Source organism: Adiantum capillus-veneris, chromosome 28 (assembly GCF_014529385.1).
Source record: "Adiantum capillus-veneris isolate H3 chromosome 28, ASM1452938v2, whole genome shotgun sequence".
Taxonomy (NCBI): domain Eukaryota; kingdom Viridiplantae; phylum Streptophyta; class Polypodiopsida; order Polypodiales; family Pteridaceae; genus Adiantum; species Adiantum capillus-veneris.
Window position 1 is genome coordinate 105883370 of NC_140958.1, and position 16651 is coordinate 105900020.

Here is a 16651-nt window from a genome sequence, read left to right on the forward strand (position 1 = left end):
AATAGCTCTTGATATCTTTAGCTCGAATGCCACTGAAATCTAATTTTTACCCTGCATTCTTGTGAAGACTGCAAAGAATCTGGAAGCACCCATGAAGATTCATGGCAATTGATCGAATTCAGTTTGCTGAACTTGACACCTATACTCTTTATAATGCAGCTTAAAATTTTCAAGGAAGGAGAGGACGTCCACGTGTCACTCACTGGTTCATTTCAAAAAAAACCTTACAAAACATCTAATCTAAAATGCAAAAGTAAAAGGTAAGACCCTAAGAAATGACACCCCTTTCATAATGTAAGAAGATCCTTTTTAGAATGTAGCATTTTTAGAATGTAAAGTCAAGAGACTTTCTATTCCATACTAGTACAACAGCGAAGGCGGCACTAAGTGCTACGCGAATTTTCTTACCTCAAGCATGCCAACACTATCTACACTATCTGGGGAGACACTTTCACTTAACATCTACTGGAAAGCGCCCAAACCTCCTTAGTCTTGCCCAAGTTGGGCATATCTTGCAATCAATGAATTCCAAGAGACAACATCCTGGACTCGAAGCTCCTCAAGCACTTTTTGTTCTTTATGAAGTGCCCCACATTCGGCATATATGTTGATCAAGGTAGTTTCAAGCATGACGTCGCATCCGCCAAAAATAGCCCAGGGCTCCTTGGTCCTCATGCCCAGGTTTGGCATATCCATCAATCAATGCATTTCAAGCGATGACATCCCGGATAGGAAGCTCCTCAAGCACTTTTTGTGCTTTATGAATTACACCAGATTTGGAATACATGTCGACCAAGGTAGTGCCAAGCACGACATTTCTTCAAAAAATCACTGACTAATGGTATCATTGTGAATTCTTTTGCCCATATCCGCATTTTGTGTAATGCCACACGCCTTCAAGGTGTAAGTGTACGTGATTGCATTTGGAGAGATGCCCTCTCTCTGCTTCTACTAAAAACAAATCTCTCTTTTCCTAACCTAACCCTATTGGACATATCCTACAATAAATGCACTCCATGAGACAATATTGCATCTGGAGAGATGCCCTCTCTCTACATCAACTTAAAACATCCCAAAATGTATAATTGCATCTGAAGAGACATCCTCGCTTCCAACCGTCACTGAAAAATGCCCACAGTCCCTTGGCCCTACCCAAGGTGGGCATATCGTGCAATCAATGTATTCAAAGAGACGACATCCCACACATGAAGTTCCTTAAGCACTTTTTGGATTTTGTTAGTGTAGACAAAAGAAAAGTTAAACTTTGCTTGCAACGCATGTAGAGCTCTCATGTTTCAATGCCCCAATGGTCTCTTTGCTTTCTCCCTAAGCCAAAAATTGTATTAAAATTTTATTTTACTCATAAGATCATTTTCAAGCTTATGCTATATTCAATCAAGGGAGGTACAATTGTTTCCAGTACATGGCATGCCACATTGTCTTCCATGTGTATACAATCCATCTGTACATGAATATGTTTTAGTAAATTTCCACCTATAAATTTTAAGGTTTACCTCTAGATTTAAAGAAATCCTACGAAATCTAGAGGAGTTTAATGTAAAAACCTTTAAATATGGTCAATTTACTCGTTCAATTTCTCATATGTAAGGTTTTTACGTTTTTGGAAAAGAGTTCTTTTGGAAAAAAATGTCCAGCCTTCTTGCTCTTGCGTGTCGTACGTGAGTAGCAATCGTAGAGGCAACAATGATGTGATGAGCAGCTCATGAGCCGAGCAATGATTGCAATCCTACAATCTCGCACATCACCAAAAAAATCAAAGTTGTTTATCTATGACACCCTTTTTGCTATGTATTCCGATCAGGCCAAGCTCTCCCTACGTGATCATCTCCTACTCCTCAAAAGAGTTCTAACATTGGTTTAAGAAATTCCTCGTTTCAATGAATGGGGTATGTTTATCCACCTCAAAAAGAGGTTCTATCCAACCTAAAAATGTATGGGTAATCTTGTTAAGAATATATGGATAAAGACAACTCATCTAAATGGGTAGAAGTAGGAATCTAGGCCAAAAGGCACCATATGGAATGCCTAGCCTTCAGTAAGGCACCAATCCTCAAAGTGGCAAGCAAGCGGCTGCCCTGTGACAAACAACACCTTCTTTTGTCACACCTTCATCAAATTATTCAAAAACTATTAAAGTGACTCTATAATCTGCAGTCTAGATACATATCAATTTGTTAACCATTGGATGAGAGCTTCTCTTCATCATTGGATATTTCAGTGACCATGCATCATCCAACACACATGGCATTGACTCTTGAAAAGAAACATCCTTTTATCATCTCTAGCTCTGCATGCGACTCAGCCATCTTCAATTTTCTCTGTGTTTTAATACTCTCTACTATGCCTCAGGAGATCGTTGAAAATTGCAATGTGCTCGCTACTACTGGAGCTGCAACTTCTCTCTCTATGCAGTTGTTGAAGCCTGCCTGTGCACGTTGTTGTATAGCCGCCCCATGACGCACAATAGGCCACGCTCTGTATTACATAGCCTTGAGGCCATGCATGCAATGGAAGGAGGTGGGCGGCGAAGGCTGCCGTTGCCAGCAACGCTAGAGCCGGACAAAGTAGCAAGTAATAGATGGGGGAGAGAGACAGTGCCCAGAATACACGCAAAGGCAGTCACCAAAAGAACTAGACAAAGCTGCGAGCAATGGATGCGGGAGAGGTACGCGACAAGGAAGAGAAAAGCAGATATTCCAAGAGGCACGTGGAGCTGGACCATCGAGGAAGGCAAGCTCTGGAGGAATCTTTGGCTAGCTTAAATGAGACCTAGCCCGCAGCTCGAGGGCTCTGTGCTGCAAAGCCGCCACAACTCCAGGGCGCTGTGAAGCCAAAGAGAGAGAGAGAGAGAGAGAGAGAGAGAGAGAGAGAGAGAGAGAGAGAGAGAGAGAGAGAGAGAGAGGTTTCAGTGTTGAGTTGGCAAGGGTACGTACTGAAGCTGGGTAGGCAGCTCGAGGGCACCATCCGGTTTCATGTTGCGAAGCTGAGAGGAGAGAGAGAGAGAGAGAGAGAGAGAGAGTGCCCTTACCTCAAGGGCATCGCCAAGCAGGCGAAGAGAGAGAGAGAGAGAGAGAGAGAGAGAGAGAGAGAGAGAGAGTGTAGTTTCAGTGCCAAGTTGGCAAGGGAAAGGGAGGGTCTGTTGAGTGAGCCGACGGCCGCCTTTCTCTCTCTCTCTCTCTCTCTCTCTCTCTCTCTCTCTCTCTCTCTCTCTCAGTCGCACTGTCCCTGTGTGGCCGAAGAGGTGTAGAGCACACTACCAAGGTGAGGAATCCTTCTCAACATGAGCCCGCCTGAGGCCTCACAGCTTGACATGTGGCAGGGGGGGAACCGGAATTCCCTCCCCCATTATCTATTAGTATAGATAAATTAAATGTTAAAGTTTGATTGCACATAACAAAAAGGGGATAATTTTAGTGGAGGTTTTGTTACTTAATGCATAACAAAAAAAGAAAAAATTTAGTGATTTTTTTTGTTTAATGGAAATGTAATTTTTGAAGATATATTTGGTTTTATCTTTTCAAGGGGCTTTTTTCAAGACCAATATTGATATGTTTTAGAAAATTTTGGAAGTATGTATTTCTTTAAAGAGCTTGAGAAAAAGAAAAAAGCTTGCCTAACGTAGACTTGGGGTTGTCTCGCTTTGAGGACATACATGACATGCAAATGCAGGGATCGTTATCCACATTATTGAGAGAGAGAGAGAGAGAGAGAGAGAGAGAGAGAGAGAGAGAGAGAGAGAGAGACCACCACCACCACATTGCTTTTGTGTGTGTGTGTGTGTGTGTGTGTGTGTGAGAGAGAGAGAGAGAGAGAGAGAGAGAGAGGGAGAGGAAGAGAGAGACCATCACATTGCATGTGTGCATGCACATGTACATTTATAAAGGAGAGAGAGAGAGAGAAAGATTTTACCGTTGAGCTCACGTACTTTTCAAATTTTCAAGATATTATTTTTTGGCATTAGTGTATTTTTTAAAGGATAGCTAAATTTTTTCACCCGTAGAAAATGGATTAAATGTCCGATAAAGACCAACCCTCACATTAACACCCCAAATGGGTAGGGAGATTTCCCGTTGATGGACCTTTTACCAATTCTTGGATATTTTGTTCTCTTCATTTTTAAGAGTTAACATGTGGGCCATGCTTAAAAATCTATAAATTCCTTAAATTTTGACAGGCAAGGGTGCCAATCTAAAATCAACGAGAGAGAACAATCCAAATTGGTAGAGAGATTTCCCAATTGTTGGACCTTTTACCAATCCTTGGATATTTTGTTTTTTTCATTTTTAAGAGTTAACATGTGGGCCATGCTTAAAAATCTATAAATTCCTTAAATTTTGGGCAGGCAAGAGTGCAAACCTAAAATCAACGCGAGAGAGAGAGAGAGAGAGAGAGAGAGAGAGAGAGAGAGAGAGAGAGAGAGAGAGGGGGGGGGGGGGGGGGGGGGGGGGGGAGGACAATTGTTAAGTGCCGTATTTAATGTGTTGAAATGCAAAGTCCAACAAATGACGCAAGAGGAGAGAGGAAGACAGAACAAAATGCTCGCGTGTAGGAACAATCTAAAGTGACTTTAAAAGTTATAAGACAAACCTTCAACAAAAGTGAATATCTATGGGGAGGAGGAGGAGGAGGATAAAGAGAGAGAAAATAAACAAGAAGAAACTTTTTAATGCCATCGGAACAATCCTAAAAGATATATCTCACAACATGGATAAGAATAAAGTTATTTTTGTTTCATCTTCTCTCTCTCTCTCTCTCTCACACACACACACACACACACACACGTTTTGATAAAAGGAAAATTTAAAATGTTGTAGGAACATCCAATGAAATCTTAAAGATCTATCTGATGGTAGAGAGAGAGAGAGAGAGAGAGAGAGAGGCAGACCAATCATAGCCATCTATATTTTTCTTTTCAAAAAAATGAGAAAAAGGAGTCCGCTTCTCCTTTTTAAATGTCCACCTAAGATAATCACTTCAACTAGAGGGTTTTTTTTTTTTTTTTGGGGCGGGGGGACGAGGGGAGCATAGAAACTTTGAATGTCATAGTTATTGTATTGGAACAATAGCAAGATGCCTCTCTGTGACAAATGTAACAAACTCAAGACATATGTGACAAATCTTTCCTTCAAACATCTATATGTGTGTGTGTGTGTGTGTGCGCGTGCGCGCACTATGTGTACATATAGCCAAAATTGGAACATATCATGATGTTTCAAGTCCTATGTGACAAATCTTCGTTTCAAGCATATATATATATATATGTGTGTGTGTGTGTGTGTGTGTGTGTGTGTGTGTATGTACATATAGATGTATATATGTATACATACATCCATACAAGGATAGAAGCAAGTAACAGAGAGCACTTATATTGAATCCAAGCGTTCCTATCATTGAAACCAATTCTAGATCTGATTTGGCAAAAAGCGTGTATGCGTGGCGAAATCCCACGTGGCAATTAATAAAAGCTGAACTGTCCGTCGTCGTTACCTTTCAGTGCGGCCATCTGCCGGAAGCGCTTTTGCCGATGATGGAAGGCACACCCCGCCATAGCCACGCAGAGAGTTTCAAGCAGAAACCTAGAATGAAGCAGAAATCAAGAGAGAAGCGGCCACGCGACCGGATCGTTCTTTGCATAGGGGGAAGACTTCTGCAGACCTCCAAGCAAACTCTTTGCGTGGACTCAGATTCCATGCTTGCAGCATGGGTGCTTAGGCATCTTCACGAAGAAGACACAGATCTTCACACAAATAGAGACGTTGAAGATCCAGATGCACTTGAAGAAGGTGACAGAACCGGCAATGATGAAGATCAAATTCTCTGGATTGACAGGGATGCACACAGATTTGATCATGTGCTCAATTACCTTCGGAATGGCACCATTTGGCTCGAAGATGTGGCCTCTCTGCGTGCTGTTCAAGAAGAAGCTGTGTTCTTTGGCCTTTCAGGCCTAGAGTCTTTGTGTGAGGAGAGAATTCAGGCCCTGGAAAATCTGAAGAAGCAGCATGCAGATGAACTTCGGCAAGCTATCTGTGGTGCCATATTGGATTTCTGTAAAAATCATCCTCCTTCCCCCAACACTCTCAGTGGCAATGGCAGCAAAGGCGAAGTCTTAGCCATACTACGCGGCTGTCGACTTGGTGTTCCTGACGCCCCACAAGAGCCAGTCTTTCAAATGGATGATGATTTTTGAAGCATCTACTAACAGGAAAGCACACTCTTACAACTTGATGTATTCATCAGTTACAGTGGCCATTTGTTTGTGCATGTTATCCAAATGTACAGATTTTACATGTAGATACCTGCTACATAACGTCTTGCTGCCACGGGAATGAACAGCTCTGCTTCTTTTGTTGCAGTTCCCTTTGATATCAGTATCTCTAGTTGAAAACAATGCGTTTATCCTTTTTTACTTTGATTACGGACACTCCCTACTTGACACAAACATGTGGTGTTCTTGCCAAAGGTTGTGGATGCTGAATTCTCAGTCGTAGATGATGTTGGAAAGAAGAGATTCTTTGAGTACATGAAATTTGTCCATTGTGATGAACAGAGCATGTTCTGATGTAAGGGAAACAGATGAGCAGAAGTATATACATCCATTATTGTGGATGCATTATTTGGTGGCTTTTGCTTTATAATTATCACAAGAAGGCTTTACTGCTGTTCGGAGTACGCCATAGTCCAAGATGATATTGGGAGGAAGAGATTGATATACATGTCTTTTGAGTACATGAAATCTGTCAATTGTGATGAACAGAGTATGTTCTGATGTAAGGGAAACAGATGAGCAGAAGTATGTACATCCATTAGTCTGGATGCATTATTTGGTGCTATTTGCTTTACAATTAATACAGAAGGCCTTTACTGCTGTTCAGAGTACGCCATAAACATAAACTATTATGATAGCACCTACTCTGACAGGGAGTGTAGCAGATTCTGATATGCTAAAGTAGAAAGATTCTCTTTCTTTTCAATTCTGAATGCCAGTGAAAGTAAAGGAAACCCTTAATAGGGAGGAGGCTTTCACAAGTATGAGAAGAGTCTATTAGGAGAACTAGTGAGTGCTAAAATAGATGTACTAAAATGGCGATCAATGGGCAGGAAGCTCTGAAAGTGAGATTAGGAAATGATGACTTTTTCGAACTTCTTTGTGTAACAAAATTCGATGCTGTTGCAAGGTTATATGCACTTGGTATTCCTCTATCCATCTACCAGGTACAGAAAAGGAAGCAGTTTTTGGTGGATCATAAAGTTTTTCGAGGATGCAATTAGTAGTACCTTTATTATGCCTTTCAGGAAAATTGCATCACCAAGGCGGTCTATTGCATTTTGGATAATATTCTCACTTTTTATCCTGTGCCTGGACAGGGCTAACCAATCCTAGCAGCCTTTGGCTGTCCTCCTCCTTGATTCTGAGAAGGCATTTCACAGAATAGATAGGGATCTTTTAGAGGGTACTATGTGCTATCTTTGCTTTCCTAATTGCTGTATTACGGGGGTTGCAGCTTTATCCAGGGTTTTTTCTATTGGTGGTGTTGCTGAGTGTTTACACCAAGTACATCTGTCTGGCAGGGATTCTCTTTGGCACTATACGCGTTGTTTTTTTCTCAGAGGCCTAGTCTGCATCCCTTCCATTTGTGGCTTTGGGCTACCAGTTGGTCTTCCTTCTCACCTTTTGGATGTGGAGTGTGCAGATGATACGTCGCTTTATGGTTTATTTTTGGTTGAGCTGCTTGATGCGCTTTATGAGCATGAGCTTTAGCCAGGTTTGTTAAGTCAGTGATGCTTGCATCATCCAGGATAAGTCTTTTAGAATCCTGGTTGGTGGTGGTGAGGAGCAGTGCTCTTGGGGTGTCTTAGCTAGTTTTTGTTGGTGATTGCCCGAGGAAGTGTGTCTTCACCTGGGCTTTCAGGTTGGTATTGATTTATGCCCTGCTTAACAGCTTGCTCCTGTTCTAAAAACTTTTTGAGTGAAATTGTGCCAGTGGTCAGCTTCTCATTTATCTCTGGCTCAGAGAGCTCTTGTGATCAATCAAGTGTTAGCCACTCCATGGTTCATACCTTCCTGCTGGATGTTGCTTTTAGGGATTTTGTGTCAGTTGCGGCATTTGGTAGTAATCGTCTTTAGAGTGGTTTAGATGGCTCCTGTGATACTACAGCTTGTATCGCGTGGCATACAGCTATTCTGCCTTGTTCATAGAGAGGTCTAAGCATGTAAAGTCTGGATATGCCAAAATACAGCTCATAATCCTCAGTATTTTCAGCCCTGGAAGGCTTTTTTCCTTCTGTTCCGACTGATAGCTTGCCTCAATGGTCTGGCAGCCCTCCTACCGTCATCTTTTCAGATGACCAAATCAGGCCATAACAGGCCATCCAGCCTCAACAAAATGTCCCCATCAGCCTACAGCCGGGCTCAAAGCATCATTATCATGGCAAGTTGGCAACGAGGCAAAATCTGACGACATAGCTGGAATCGCAGAATCAATCCCTAAGATGCACAACCTGACTCCATGGGCAATATCAAGCAAGGAAGTCCACATCTAAACATCTGCAAGCAGAAAATCTAACAATAAGTACAGAGGAGTCCCACCAAGCCTTGCCTCATTCCAAGCTGTCTCCCCTCTGAATCCAGAATAGAATGATCCAAACCTACGGCAAAAGTATCCTCTGCAACTGAAGGAGTAGCGTTCTGTACCAACCCCTTGTGGGAGGATGATGACTCTCGAGCTCATATTGACAGAGTTGTTTAGCGCTTGCAATGTCAGCTGGTCTAATTTTGGTTGCATGGTTTCTACTGTTTACTGCAGATTGATTTTTGACTTCAGTTCTTCCTTGGATCTTATGGCGTGGACTCGCGTTCGCGGTTTGAGATCATAAGGTAAGAAGTGGATCTGTTATGCCCCTAGCTCACGTTTCTTTGTGGCACCTTCTGATGTGGTATGCTCTCATGGGACCTTGGGAGAGTGGTTATGGCCTTTGTTGGATACTTATGATCCTCTGGTTTCCATGTTTGAGCATTTGGCTCCGGTTGGCTGCCGTGTTCTGCTCTGCTGGCAGTCTGTTGGCTCTTGAGCCCGTCGGACATTTGTGGTCTCAGCCCCACACATGACTCCCACGCTTCTTGATCACAATCTTGGTCATGCATTTGATTCTTTCACACTTGTCTTTTACCAGTTTTCGTCACGTGTTTGGGAATCTGGGCAATCGATATGTTCTATGTCTTGCATCTTCTATGTCATGTGGCTGGTGGGCACTTGGTTGAGACAGGGCGGTCATTATCCGACCTGTCTGCACTACTATAATGGGTTTGTCCAGAGGCATTCTTGGTCTGACCTGCAATCTGCATCCTCATGACTTGTGCTGCGCTTGTTTATGGATTCATCACTCACTTGGGTTGCAGTTTGTTGGCTTTTGCAGTCTTCATGTTCTCGTATGACTCTTAAGAGGGCAGATGCGGATCCTGTTTTCATGGTCACAGGGTGCTTTCTGTGAGACTTTTGACATGTAACTTCTTCTGTCCACGAGTTTCATGCAGTCTTTGAGAGCAGATGTTTTATATTTCGAGCACTTACATTACAAGTTTACTTTTTGTCCTTAACTTGAATTTAAAAATTTTGCCCACCCACCAGCTTGCTAGAGATTGGCCTATGGGAGTGCTCTACTTTTTTTGTATAGAGGGTCTTCCCATTTAGATGGCCCTCCTTTTTGGAAGGCCTATGTGAAGTTTGTCTAAGCCTGGCTTTGGCATGAGCTATACCAGCTCTTCTCTTGTCAGGATTCCAGAGGCATGGAGTCTTTTCTGTATGTATATCGAGGAGATCAGACTGTATCAATCGAGGAAGAAAGAAAGCTTTATTGACCTCCTCTAGAGGCTAAGTCGGCTAATTTGAGAGGGGCATAGAAATGCAGAGTTAGTCACCAAACTGCTGATATCGCTGGCAGTGATATGGCCTTGATTGAAGTGGCAGCTTGCATGGGCAGGCATCGACAGTTGGTAGTTGCTGCATGGCAAGACTACACATCCGGGAAAATATCCAATTGGTGGTATATATTCAAAGGCTTCAAGCCAGTTGTTGCTTAGGTAGAGAGCAATTCTAGGCCGTCTCTCTGTCGCTCTCTTTGGTAGAGGGTGCCTGGTACTCTTGAAAGAGCTCTCTGTAGTCTGTTACTTCTCTAATACAATAAAGGAATATTGTGAGGGAAACCTATTCAAGGGCTGATCTATGCAAGGGTGGAGTGGTGGAAGAAAAGCACCTTTCCACCACTTCCAGGCGGAACACGGGAGGAAGAGGTTTCTGTCACCCTGGTATTCATTCAAGGCGGATGTGCAGAGCTTGCCTTTGCTTGCATGGTAAATAGCCATAGGCTGGAGGCCCACACTGTCAGGGTGGAAGATCCCGGCGCGCGGGGGCAGGGTGGGGGAGGAAGAAGAGAATCTTTTGTGACATGGACACTTCAAGAAAGATTCCCACTGCCCTGTGTGAATAGAGATGTCCAAATGGCAGCTTTTGTTTGGTTGTTGGAGTTCAAGGCCGTCTCCCACCACCCAGTCTGAATGGGGCCTAAGAAGGAAACTCCACCCCTCCTATCTCGATTTCTTTCTCTCCCTCCTCCTCTATGCAAGTGGAATGTGAGTTGTACTGTGTACTGAAGTTTGGGCTCTACCCCCACCCTCACTACTGCTTTCCAACCCCCGCTGGCAACACTGCCAAGCAGAGGAGAGTGTTCGCATGCATGAGGCTGGAGGTCTCCGCGTACGACCATCTGCAGCCTGTGAACTGTGAACGAATGGTCACCACAGAGAGAGAGAGAGAGAGAGAGAGAGAGAGAAAAAGAACGAAAGATTTTTTAACGTCTGTGTGAGGCTGAAGACTGAAGTCGGCCTATGAGACAAATCAAGTATACATGTGGGTATGTCTTCCATCTATCAGAAAAGACAAAACAATCCAAACTCTGATAGATAAAACAATCCAAACTGATACGAAGTAAAAAGTAAACCTTGTTGTATGATGGGACCTTTTTTTTTGGGGGGGGGGGGGGGAGGGGGGGGGAGTGATGGAGCTCTAGTACTAGGGATTTGTGCATGTCTATATGCTTAGGGTAGTACAGCCATGTGGATGCGTCAAGCTAGCTAGCTCCATCTTGTGATAGTAGGGGGTGTGATAGTAGGGGGGTGTAGAATGCGGTACATGGGAGGATCGGGAGCAGGGCTACTCAGATGAATGCAACTGGGTGAGCCATCATCTGGGCTCGTCTCTCCTCCGCAGCTCGGCGCTCTCGGGTCTCGATCTCTTCAATCTGTCTGTGGTGGAGTCGTGGGGCCCGACATCCGATGACACGCAGATGTCGTCTAGCTCGGCTCATCTCAGCCTGTTCGAGAGTCACTCCCCTCGTCGGATTAGGGAGTAGGGCCCGGGGGAGTTGTGGTCCCCTGTAAAAAAATCTATAAGCTGTGACTGTCTCCCCCCACCTTTGTCTTTGTATGTGGCTGCAAAAGTGTATCTCTATGCCTCTGTATCTTTAGTAGGTCGTGCCTCAACTGTCTCTGATCTCAAAAGTGCATGATCTCAGAGAGGGTAGGCTGCCCTCTGACAACTAACGGCAAACAAAATGCTCCTCGCTCTCCACCTCTCTACATACTCAACAGACTCTCTCCTCCTTGGGAATGTCATGAGCTCGCTCCACCTCTATCTCTAGCTTGTGTGATGACACTCTGAGCTGACCAATCTTCACCCATGAGCTGTGTGGCATGTAGGTATCCATATATCGTGGTCGTCGCTGTATGAACCCATCCTCCAGTATGATAAGGAAATTATCTTTGTAGTGTGAAATCTTCTGTTGAAGGGGAGATGTGATCCAAGTCTTCATGGGCAAACCTATGCAAAACATCCAAGTGACGTTGAATCCCTTGCATATAACAATAGTGGAATCCATGTCCCTACCAGCTATGCACCTCTATCACCATCTCTCTCAATATAGTCAGAAACCTCATCCACATACATACCAAATAGAGTAGGAGAGAGCGGGCAGCCTTGCTTCACTCCGATAGTGGAGTGAACTAATGTAGATAACCCCTCTGAAGTGCGTACATGCCCCACTACTGACCTGTATAATGCCATGATCCCCCAAATCAGCTATGTGGGTACTCCCATCTCTTGTAGTCTGCACATCAATCTAGCTTTGGGTACTGTGTGTGCCAAAAGCTTTGCGGAAGTCCACAAAGCTACAATAGATCCGTCTCTGTCACGTGACACATCCCAACCCTATGTGTCCGTGGACAAGCTACACCACAGCAAGGTTCAGTCAGTCTAGATTAGCAGTGATCTGGCACTTTTGTGAGTCTATTCGTAGACCGTGCATGCCCAGTCACTTAGCATAGATGCATATCCTCCGGTTGCACACAGCATGATCATCGGAATTCCCATCAGAATCCATTAGCATCAGTTAGGGGAATTTTCCAGTGCATTTAGCCTATTTTCCTATTTATTGGGATTTTCACTTATTATTTTTAAGTGACTTTCCTACAAAAGTAGGTAGGACAATTTTGCTAAGTTAATATATAAGCAAACCAAAGTTCACACTTTCTGGCAGAAGAGGCAGCAGGAGCACCTTGCTCAACAGGCAACTTCTCAGCAAGACCAACCCCCGCGACTACTCTGGCGTTTTCTCCACAAAAGACCTAGTGTTTTTGCATCAGATCAGCCTTGGCGATTTGTGCATAGCAGATCAGCCCCGGCGTCATCACGACACAGCAGATCAGCCTAGCGTTTTTGCATTTGCAGAACCCCGGCAACAGAAGGACCAATTTCAGCCCCTGGCGTTTTTGGATTTCAGCAGCAAATTAAGACCGGCATTATTCACCTAAAGTGTAGCAGATTCAGCCTGTAAAGACCATTAGTTTTCAGCCCTAAGAAACCTCATTTTTCAGCCAAGAAAACGCAGCCAAAACAGTCATTTTCAGCCACCGAAACAGTCCCAAAATTCAGCGATTAGAAGATCTCAGATTTCATCCGTCGTCGTCGTCGTCATCGGCATAGACCAAGTTGCATAGTCCATTGCATACGCGTTGTACAACTTTGTGCAATCAAAGAATAGACCACTCTCGCCGACGAGAGTGGGGCCTTCGAGGGAGGGTTTTACAACCTCTCGGTGTTGTATCTCTTCTCTCTCCTTCTCTCAGTCTCATTCACTTGCACGCACAATCCACTCACTTTGTTCGTGATCATAGCACTCTACAAGACGGAAAGCTCTCTCTTTCCCTAAAGAACTAAAAGGAACCTTGAGCAATAAAGATCACTAATCTTGAGAAAATACAACATTCATTCCGCTGCACCTAACATTGGTATCAGAGCTTTGGAAGTGTTCTGCATTACACAAGGAAAGAACAACAAGAATTTTTTTGGCTTGTTGCGATCGCACGAACCCAAGTTTACTTGGGCGTGGCGATTCCTAATCGTGTTTTGTTGAAGAGTGACAGGAATCCCAAGAAAGAAGGGCTTGTCCAGCCTCCCCTTGTGTCTCTTTTCACTCATTGAGAGCGGACCGTGCACTTAGCGGCCGGCCACTCGACGTGAGGTGGGAAAAAGCAACCTTGGTGTGAGCGCAAGGCCGCCAAGGGGTGCACCCGCAGAAAAGGGTAGAACTCGGGTGAAGAGAAGATCCTTCTCAACGCGATTTGCAAGCGAAAGAAAACCTCAAGAACCCAAGACCCCCAAGAACCCAAGTTCCTCGTGAACTTAAGAACCCAAGACCCCCCAAGAACCCAAGTTCCTCGTGAACTGAAGAACCCACAAGAACCTACGACTTCAGAATGATCATCCCTCGAAGCGGAATGGATACTTCGCTTGGAAGTGATGAGCATGAGAGAGGCGAAGAAGAATTTTCCCCACGAGGAGGTTTTTCTGACCCTTCCCCATCTACGACACCGATTGCACTAACTCCTATGGAGGCTTTCGACAAGAGGATGATTGACAAGAAGTTAGCAGACAAAGCAAGAGATGCCGAACGAAAAGCAGAAATAGAGCGTGACTACGAAGAAAAGATGGCAGCCATAGAGCGTCAGTCCCAAGAAAGAATGGCAGCCATAGCACGTAAGAGCGAGCAAGCACGCTTGGAAGCCAAAGCAAGAGAAGCAGAAATGGATCGCAGACACGCAAAAGATAAAGCAGAAAGAAAAACAATACAAGAACAGAGCGACCAACAAAACACAGAGTTTTGGCGACTCTATTCTCAAGTTCAGGCACAGATGCAAGAGATTTGGGGAAAGGAGACTGTCTCGGTCTCTTCTTCTTCAAAGCATGAAACACAGGATTTGCATGATTGTGTGAAGCATGATGATGATTTGATTGACAATGATAAGCACAATGATTTGCATGATGAATTGGATGCCAATGATAAGCATGATGATTTGGATGCCAATGATAAGCATGATGATTTGAATGATAAAGACAAGCATGATGATTTGCATGATGATCGAGATGTGATTTCTCACAAGCATGATGAGTTGCATGAAGATGATGTGATTGTTCACAAGGATGATGTGTTAGTGGATGCTTTTCCTAGCGAAGCTAACCTCGTTGTAGATTCGATCAATCACGAAGATCCGATCTTGGCTTTCAAGTCGAGGTCCAAAGAACCCCCACAGGACGATTCGATCATTCAGGACGAAGCGATCTTGGCTCTCGAGCCTTGGTCCAAAGAACCATCGCAGGAAGTATTATGTGTTCGCATGATTGGTACGCACGCATTGTTTGAGTATTTCATTCGTGAAGGTTTCCTGTATTTTAGTCAGCATCGTTATGTGATTCCTTTTCCTAGGCATGACATATTGTATGTTGAGCACGTTTCTCTCATGGATGAGCACGAATGTATATGGATTGTTCATGAAAAGTAGAAAAGTTTGTATGTCAGGAAGTCACATTCCATGTCTCTTCCTTGGCATGACAGTTTCCGAAAGAGCACATGATAGTATGAGCACCAAGCATGGGCATTTCCATTGTGATTTGCCACAGTTGATTGATTTCGATCACACAGAAAAGATTCGATCGCATTGTTTGCATGTGTTTGATGAACGGGTTGTCACTCCGTCTCTATGTTCATCTACATTGCATAGAGAGTCTTTAGCGAAGACAAGATTTTTTTCCTTCACTTTACATGGAATGGGTATGGTCATGGTTTTGTGTTAGAGATGCTTTCATGAATTTTCAACCATGGAGATTCTTGAAGACGAAAGAAGCAGGACTCTAGACGAAGTTGACGCAAGAAAGGAGATTCAAAAGACTTTGAGTCGCTTTCGGCGCGGCCCAAAGAAGCAAGCGTTGCAGACCTTTATGAAGTTCAAGTACCGCACGACCCACACACCAGAGTGGGCCGGTGAAGAGTCCCTTCCAGGATTCCGGATGCTGTTGGCGATCTCCCTCGACGCCATACAGTTCGGTACCAGTACCTCACTTTGAAAAGGAGGGGATGTCACGTGACACATCCCAACTCTATGTGTCCGTGGACAAGCTACACCACAGCAAGGTTCAGTCAGTCTAGATTAGCAGTGATCTGGCACTTTTGTGAGTCTATTCGTAGACCGTGCATGCCTAGTCACTTAGCATAGATGCATATCCTTTGGTTGCACACAGCATGATCATCGAAATTCCCATCAGAATCCATTAGCATCAGTTAGGGGAATTTTCCAGTGCATTTAGCCTATTTTCCTATTTATTGGGATTTTCACTTATTATTTTTAAGTGACTTTCCTACAAAAGTAGGTAGGGCAATTTTGCTAAGTTAATATATAAGCAAACCAAAGTTCACACTTTCTTGTAGAAGAGGCAGCAGGAGCACCTTGCTCAACAGGCAACTTCTCAGCAAGACCAACCCCCGCGACTACTCTGGCGTTTTCTCCACAAAAGACTTTGCATTAGATCAGCCTTGGCGATTTGTGCAGAGCAAATCAGCCCCGGCGTCATCACGACACAACAGATCAGCCTAGCGTTTTTGCATTTGCAGAACCCCGGCGACAGAAGGACCAATTTCAGCCCCTGGCGTCTTTGGATTTCAGCAGCAAATTAAGACCGGAATTATTCACCTAAAGTGTAGCAGATTCAGCCCATAAAGACCATCAGTTTTCAGCCCTAAGAAACCTCATTTTTCAGCCAAGAAAACGCAGCCAAAACAGTCATTTTCACCCACCGAAACAGTCCCGAAATTCAGCGATTAGAAGATCTCAGATTTCAGCCGTCGTCGCCGTCGTCGTCATCGGCATAGACCAAGTTGCATAGTCCATTGCATACGCATTGTACACCTTTGTGCAATCAAAGAATAGACCACTCTCGCCGACGAGAGTGGGGCCTTCAAGGGAGGGTTTTACAACCTCTCGGTGTCGTATGTCTTCTCTCTCCTTCTCTCAGTCTCATTCACTTACACGCACAATCCACTCACTTTGTTCGTGATCATAGCACTCTACAAGACGGAAAGCTCTCTCTTTCCCTAAATAACTAAAAGGAACCTTGAGCAATAAAGATCACTAATCTTGAGAAAATACAACATTCATTCCGTTGCACCTAACAGTCTCCCATGTGATCTGCCCTCCTCAAGAATGGCTCTGAGTGTCAGGATGTGGCCAAGAGTAGAAAACATC

At 44.1% G+C, this 16651-nt stretch overlaps 1 protein-coding gene across 1 annotated transcript; it reads left to right on the forward strand.

The window, feature by feature from the left end:
• The first annotated feature begins 5498 nt into the window (after positions 1-5498).
• LOC147421025 (uncharacterized) lies at positions 5499-8809 on the forward strand. The gene has a single exon (XM_086504649.1). The coding sequence runs from the start codon at positions 5546-5548 to the stop codon at positions 6209-6211; it is 666 nt and encodes a 221-aa protein (XP_086360775.1). The 5' UTR covers positions 5499-5545; the 3' UTR covers positions 6212-8809.
• The last annotated feature ends 7842 nt before the right edge of the window (positions 8810-16651 follow it).

Excerpts from the sequence above, each read along its gene's own strand:
- LOC147421025 (XM_086504649.1), top strand. The coding sequence starts at position 5,546 with ATGATGGAAGGCACACCCCGCCATAGCCACGCAGAGAGTTTCAAGCAG.